The sequence below is a fragment of the Diadema antillarum genome, unplaced genomic scaffold, assembly GCF_040938485.1.
Source record: "Diadema antillarum isolate AM-2024a unplaced genomic scaffold, OU_Dant_1.0 scf00000163, whole genome shotgun sequence".
NCBI classification, from domain to species: Eukaryota; Metazoa; Echinodermata; class Echinoidea; order Diadematoida; family Diadematidae; genus Diadema; species Diadema antillarum.
This window is the reverse complement of record NW_027271052.1, coordinates 1,454,108-1,461,647: the sequence shown is the minus strand read 5'-3', so window position 1 is coordinate 1,461,647 and position 7,540 is coordinate 1,454,108. Positions and strand designations below refer to the sequence as shown.

The following is a 7,540-nucleotide window of genomic DNA, read 5'->3' as shown; positions in this document are numbered from 1 at the left end:
TTTTTTGGGGGGGGGAGGGTATAGGGGGAGACGATTGGCTATTATTTTTTTTTTTTTTTCAATTTAGATGAATGGAAAGCTGGTCAACACCTACACACACTGAATTGCCAGTAATTTGTCTTACTCTCTAAACGTTAATATATCGACTCGCATTTTTAATGCTTGTAGGTGAATGCCGTAAATCTATCCAAGGAGTTTACTTGTAGTACAGAAGCTTCAGTACTACTAATATATAAAATGCAGCTCTAATTCTGACGACGGATGCATGTGGCCGATCAAACTCATGGCGAAAGCTCTCGATTAGTCTGCGCATGCGCGTCGTCGCTTTAACCTTCACACACATGCACAGCATACACACACACGTACACACACACACACACATAATCATGCTCATGGATATCATGCACGCACTCGTTGACACACACAGCAGGTTGTTGCTAGGGGAAATAGTTTACAGGCAAGGCAAGGCGGAGAGAGATAGACCCGTCGACACTGCGGAAAATAATTGTACAATATTTAGTAAAGAAAGTAAAAATATCCAAACATCATGAGTGGAGTACGATCATACAATCCATCAGTTCGCGTGGGAAACTGGAATGAAGAAACGTGTCTCGAAGAGGTAAGAAACTAGGGTGTTTTTATAAATCAAATATGTGAATGGTTCAGCGTAAATTTCATCGGGTCTCTGCTAACCTGCACCCCGGTGGAGACGGCACAACGGCGAGCTCATGTACCGACACAATCACACTGGTGCAGCAGCGAACTATTTATCTACGTGACGAACTAGAGTCTAGATCTAGGGTTCTATAGCTTCATGTAATAAATGTAAGTTTGTCAATGAAAGCGAGTGTCTCAGCGGGCCGTGACTACTGCAGTTTCTACTTCTTGCTGTAGCCACATTTTTAAAGGTAGAATGAGTGCTTTAAGTCTTAACCTATTACAAGAGTCTCTCTCATAATAACTACTATGAGAGAGACTAACTAGTCTCAACGTTAACCTCGGCCTCGGGGCGCTCCTTGACCTTGTACACAGTTTATACTGGTTCGCGTTCGGGCTGTGTTTCGAAGTTAATTCAACGTTAGACATCTAACACGTTTAAAAGGCTAGCAGAAGACGACTTTGTGACAATTACATTTAAATATAGTCTACCCTGTTGGCTGTAGGCTAAGTAGACAGAAAGATCTGTCTGTCCGGAGGAGTCTTATTTTCATTGATGTTATCACTCTCCTCCGTAGAGGGGATCCGAGAAGCCAGATGCAGTCTCAGCGGAACATATCCCCGACGACCAGATACAGATGATCTTTCGGTCAATAAGCTAACAGACTCGATTCCTCTTGAAGTTCTAGTACGAGTAGTGACAAGTCTCGATGATGATCATCATCATCATTGGGCTGTATCATACTATTAGGTTTCTAACAATTTATACACAGTTGTACTTCACTTGTATTATAGTTGTAAGTTATATTCAGTGAACTTGACATGCTGCTGACTTCTCATTTCTTCAGGACATGGTAAAAGACTTCATTGACCGACAGGAGAAGGGCGAGTTACTGATTCAGAAGGCCTCTCGTCTTAGAAGTACCATCTTGAAACAGGTAAGGTCTGCCACCATGCTCATAATAATTTCATCATTTTTTCCAAAAAAAAGACTAGATGACTCAAGATTAGGAATTTTGTTCTGTATGTTAACTCAGTTGTCTGGATGCTTGAAACCATTTACTTTTTAATTGCATGAAATTGAGATTTTTTTAGTATATGACAAAAAGAAATGTACCTCTGTACCAAGTGCAAGTGGTAATGTAGTGTCTAGTTGCTAACATAATTCATTTTTGAGAAGGCTAGATCCTCCATTATCATCCACACATCTTGTTTTTTGTTTTGTTCAAAGTAAAAGATGAAAATGAATGTTAATGCTTATGGAAATTTTTCAGTGTTGTAGGAAGAAAAAAAAAATTTTCTGTTTAGAAAACACAACAGAATGTGGTTAGCATTCCAGTGATTATTAATCATAGCAAAAGAAAACAACATGAGAATATTCTAACACGGCATCCTATAGATCTACTGTAAGAAAAACAAAGTTTTAGTGGATGAGTATGTGCAGAAACCTAGTAACCAGTGAAAACAAATCTATTTAGTTTTGGCTTGTGAGGATATCTACATGAAATTGTCTAAAAGATTATTTTCTTTTGTATCAGTGGTAAGAAAAGTTTGTTTTTATTTTGCACTTAAAAATGCTGGTGTAATGTAACTTGTCCTGAGATAAGGTGTTAACTCATAGTCACTAGCTTAGTACATCACTGACAGTCTCATGTAGCAGTCAATGAGCAATTGAATATTCTCTTTATCTATTGACCTTTTTCCCCCTTATAACGAAGGGCAATTCTATTGTGGTTGTGTCTTTTTTTTGTCCCTCTCCAGACCGAGTTGTCCGTGACTGTTGATGGCTTCGTTCACTTTGGTGACCAAGTTGTGATCATGAATGAGGCCGCTGCAGACCAGGTTCGCACTCAGCCTGGTGTGGAACCACGCCAGACCAATGCTCTCTCTGTCAACATGTCTGAATCCAAAATGCACGAGGCCATGAAATTTGAAGGAACGTGCACAGCTTCATCCAGCAAGAGCACTGCCCCATGTGTCAGGAACACATTTGTCATTATGCCGTGAGTATACTATTAGTTCAGCAGCTCTGTGTGGTAGGGGTACATATTTAGGTTACCTGTGCCTATTTTCCAACAAGCACACTTGCTGACTATCCTCAATTTCACAAAATTGCATGGTTATAATGGGTAGAGAGTGTTCATTTCTCTTTCATTGGAAAAGTGTCAGTAAAGGAGTATGACAGGACTCATTTATGTTTGCAAAAATGTAATGATGGAAAATAATGTCAGGACTAGTCAGATGGATGCATAGTAATACCTCTACAGTACATATATGAATTGTGGTAATTTAAACAGGACCTCCAGACTAAGAAGACTTTGCTTTTCTACAGTATTCTTGCTTTAAATTCCCAAGCCAGTGAACTGATAGCAAAACCATGATTTTGTAAAGAGAAAACCACGATTTGTAAAGAGAAAACCAATGCATGATTGACTGCTGTTACAGAATTTATCCAGTATCATAAATTTCCTGTGTGACTTTCATCTGTGCGTTTCCATGATATGCGTACATCCAATGCATACTGCTTCTACATTATTGGGTCCACTGAACTGATACTGCAGAAGGAGCTTTCGCTTCAGAGTACGTGTAGAAGCGCTGCAAGACAGAGTTGAAGCTGCCATGCTGGTACTACGTACTGTGTCATCTCTTAGTACTTTTGGACCAAAAAGAGAGGCAAACCATGTTCAAAAAAGAAAAAAAAAAAAGGTGTTTAGGCCTGATCTCCTTGTTTAAGACAGTCGGTCATTTTGACAAACCATGTAAATGGTTGGTTTTGATGATGACTGAACAATTATGGCAGTTCTGACAAAAAGACATCTAATATAATATCTTGCACTACTACCAGTATGCAACCTTAAGATGTGACACAGTGATGAACGAAGTTCAAAGTCAGAATTCCTAAATGAGCTTTGAAACATATATGAATTTCCATATCTTTTAACTGATAATTGCACACCTCATTATTTTGTTTCCAGATACACATATTAGTAATGTAAAATCAGTACTCCTAGATTTATTAATGAGTCACATACTTTCAGCGACACAGGAAATCTCAAGCAGCACAGAATGAACAGATACAGTCGGCTCGGCAAAATGTTTACACAAATGTTATCCTTTTGGGAAATCACTAGGAATTTTTGTGATGAAAAATGCCTTAACATGTTAATTAGTGGTGTATCTGTATAAAAACATAGTCACTGCCTGGTGGTACCCATAAGAAAGTCTGAGTTTGTACATTCATCTCCAGAACATGTAAATAATACTTTTTCTGTTGGTTCGTGTGCTGGATTAATGAGGTTTAGAGAAGCAATACAATAAACTTTCTTGCAGCACGATTACAGTGCATGAATTGGAAAAGCATTATGTGCATTTGATCTGACTTACTTCACCAGAGCAAAAGAGGGCATCACACCTGGAACACCACTGACATACGGTCAACACTTCAGACTTTGCACGCTGCCAGGTGTGGGAGGAAATGTAAGTATCAGTGTATTTTGTCAAAAAAGTAGTATCCCTGGTCATGATTTCAGAGTTAACAGTTTTTCACAGCTTGTTTGTATTCCTTCTTATGGCAGAACAGGTAGTTGGTTAAGAAATCAGTTCAGTATCACAACACATGGACGAGTGTTAATGATAAACATGAGGAGAAACTGTATATAGGATTCTGAATTATTCATTATGTACAAATCAAATCTTACTATTCAGGCCATAATACCTTGAGCATGAATATCAAGAGAAAAATGAACAATGATTTCCTATCTTAAAACATGGATTGTAAAAGAGTAGTTGATCATGATATGCATGAAACAATCTTATACAAAAGTTTCTTCTCCTGCCCTTAACTTTTAGTAAATTTATCTTCTGATAGAACTGTTAATCTGTATCATATATATTTCTTTTCGCTCATCCAAGCCAAAGGCCCAAGTGAGTTTTTTGTGATATATATTGTATCAGATATTTCATAGAGAAGACATATAAAACTTTGCAGTAACTCTTCTGATTGCTTACCCAGATATACACTGGAGCTTTTTTGAATTTGTGTGCCATCTCCAAAGTTAATTTTGCCCTGTATATTTTTTTTTCTCTCAGACATATATAGTGTACAGAAAAAAGAAATAAGATAAGTTCATGGTAGATGCAACTGTATGCTACAATAATTTGCTGGTGACTCGTACATTGCACATTTTCCATTTTTTCATCAATGCTGAAATTTGTCAACAGCTTGTCATGCAGTCTGATCGAGTGTCCTTCCACTCATCGGCTGAGAAATCTCGCAAGCAGCTCCTCTCCTTTGTGGATGAGGTCCAGTCACCGTACCTGACAGAGTGGCGCATCCTTTGCTTCAATCCTCAGCTCAGAATGGAATCAGAGGGGCTACCTGTTCCAGTAAGTTTAGAACTCGAAAAAGATTTTTTTTTTTTTGGGGGGGGGGGGGTAGGGGGTGGGAAGAAGAACACCCACTGACTGTTAGCAGACTTAGATGAATGATGATAAACAATGATTTCTACTTAGATTGCTAATACTGTTTGTTAAATGCCTAACATGGTACTTTCTGGGCACTTAATTAAGCTGTCTGGTCATGAAACCATAAAGTTTCAACAACACTGGTACATGTAATTATCCATTATTTTTTGACATCCTAGACTTAATTCAAGAAGATGATATCAAAAACACAAACATTCCCACATATCTATTTATGATATTTGTTTTTCTGCATCAATAGGCAAATCAGAGGATTGTATTCAACCACTGCAAGACAAATGAAGATCTTTGTGTACTCAGCAATATGACTGTCAGGTAAGTCAGTGATGTTACTTATGTACTTTATAACATCTCCTAATCTATACATGTATATTAGAGCCAGTCTACCAGGTTCTACCAATTTTCTACCTTTTTTATCAAGTACATTGTACACTGTTGTACTACAAATTAAATCAGTAGGGCCTAAATCACAGCTGTATGAACAAGAAAGTCCAGAAGTGTTTGTTTATGCTAAAACCTGTGTTTTCCGTATCATATTTCTACTTACGGAGGGTGAGGACTCACAATTTTTCTGCCTAATATCTTCAGAAATATAAACCAAGAAGTTATCGTAGGTCCAAGCTATAACATGACCAAAACTCTAGAGATATTACGTCAGAGCAGCTTTGCTATTCTTCTCCATTTCCATATGTTCCTGTTTAGTCATTTACAAAGAGACTGAGATAATATTAAGCATTCATGTCTGTTACTTCACTGGAATTTTTTCAAGGTTTGATTTAGATGCACACATACCTCACTCCCCAGAGATGTGAAAAGTTGTGGATTTCCTTGTCAATTTGAAATAAGCTGTACATCTCACTGAAAACAAACAAACAAATAATCTGCTGCTGGCATGTACTGTAGCATGAAAGGTCAATGTTAAGATGTCTCTGTGCTTGAGGCAGTCAAATGTGGTACATCCTCCAGTGTGTGAAAATAAGGATTTCTGTCCGTAGTATCTGGCGATTGTACACAATGGATTACATTCCTCACAACACCTCATTAGTGTGCATCCCAATGAATAAAATGTGTACTTAAGGGGATGAGCAATGAAAAGACTTCTTCCCTCCAATCCAATAAAACTGAGGAAGACACGAGACCACTTCTCCCAAATCTTGGACTCTCACTCTGAAAGACAAAGAATTGTACAGCTTGTTGAAGTCTAGGCAGAAGAGCACTTTGTGTATGATAGACTGCATTGGCATTATGAAAGTGGGTTTGACAACAAATGTCGTACAGTGTAATTTTCATTAGCAAAATAAATGGCCTGTCCAAAGCTGCATAGAAATCATGACAGCATTGTTGGAATAATATCTTGATTTTTGCTTGTTGAAACCAGATCTGAATCCCATGGGATTCATGGGATTCAACCCAAATATGGTTGGCTGCAGTTAAGGAATAACCATGATCTTGTTCATAGGTCAATAGGTGTATTGTCCTAGCTTCAATCTGATTGCCTCTCTCACACACCATAAATTCACCCATACACAGGACACCATTTGGCAGGGAATATGAAGTGGTGGCCTGCACTGATTTGGATTCCCATCGAGCAGAGAAGGATGTTAACCACTGGCTGATCAAGACTGGTGAACCCGCCCGAGCTACACAACTGGCTCAGACATTACCTGTGGGTGGCCAGCAGTGAGATGTTACTTACTGTGTATCACACCAGTCTCGTGTATTCCAACTGTTGAAAACAGAATTTACCAGCAGTAGAATTTGAAATGACAATTCCATGCCTGTTATGTTCTGGAGACGTTCGTAGGGCCGAGTCAGGGTAATATTCACAATTGATTCAATCTTCTATAACTTGCACAAACATTCTATTCAGAGAGAGAGAAAAAAAAAAATTGCTGGCTTATCACTCAGTACTTGAACATGTTCCACATGCAAGTGTAGTAAGGAGTGAAAGGAAGGGGCTAGACGTGAAGCAAAAATTAAACATTTTCATCCAACTTTATTGATTCGTGTCTTGCAGTCCTTTGTATTGCACATTTCTCACATGTAAAACCAAGATATAAAATGCAAATTAGAGTCACAATCCCTGTTTCAGTGCTCATTTCTCTTATTTTTTTTTTCTTCAATTTTGACTGACTTAGCCCTTGTGAAGTTACATGACATGATATCTTATAATTTTTTCATTTAAGTTGCAGGAAGATGGAAAATCACAGCGTACAAGAAATTTAGAAGTATGTGGGGAGTACATTATTCATATTTTTCTATAATACTGTACAGTGTACTGGTGGGTTGCTTCCTCTTCATGTTGATAGCCATTCTTTTGAGCTATGTCTTGTGAGATATGTGATGAAGCATACAGTATTTCTGTGTTGTATGCACTAAATGTAAATCTACATTCTGAAAC

The 7,540-nt window shown here is 38.1% G+C and overlaps 1 protein-coding gene across 1 annotated transcript; it reads left to right on the top strand.

The window, feature by feature from the left end:
* The first annotated feature begins 510 nt into the window (after nt 1–510).
* LOC139722305 (cilia- and flagella-associated protein 161-like) lies at nt 511–7,119 on the top strand. The gene is made up of 7 exons (XM_071633614.1): nt 511–619; nt 1,506–1,595; nt 2,419–2,660; nt 4,050–4,134; nt 4,879–5,043; nt 5,381–5,454; nt 6,670–7,119. The coding sequence occupies exons 1-7, from the start codon at nt 548–550 to the stop codon at nt 6,821–6,823; spliced, it is 882 nt and encodes a 293-aa protein (XP_071489715.1). The 5' UTR covers nt 511–547; the 3' UTR covers nt 6,824–7,119.
* Nucleotides 7,120–7,540: the final 421 nt, after the last annotated feature.

What these genes read in the sequence shown, in the direction of transcription:
- LOC139722305 (XM_071633614.1), top strand. Translation starts at nt 548, where the DNA reads ATGAGTGGAGTACGATCATACAATCCATCAGTTCGCGTGGGAAACTGG. An exon ending in AACACATTTGTCATTATGCC is followed by an intron (nt 2,661 to 4,049) that starts GTGAGTATACTA and finishes TTACTTCACCAG; the next exon opens with AGCAAAAGAGGGCATCACAC. An exon ending in CAGAGGGGCTACCTGTTCCA is followed by an intron (nt 5,044 to 5,380) that starts GTAAGTTTAGAA and finishes CTGCATCAATAG; the next exon opens with GCAAATCAGAGGATTGTATT.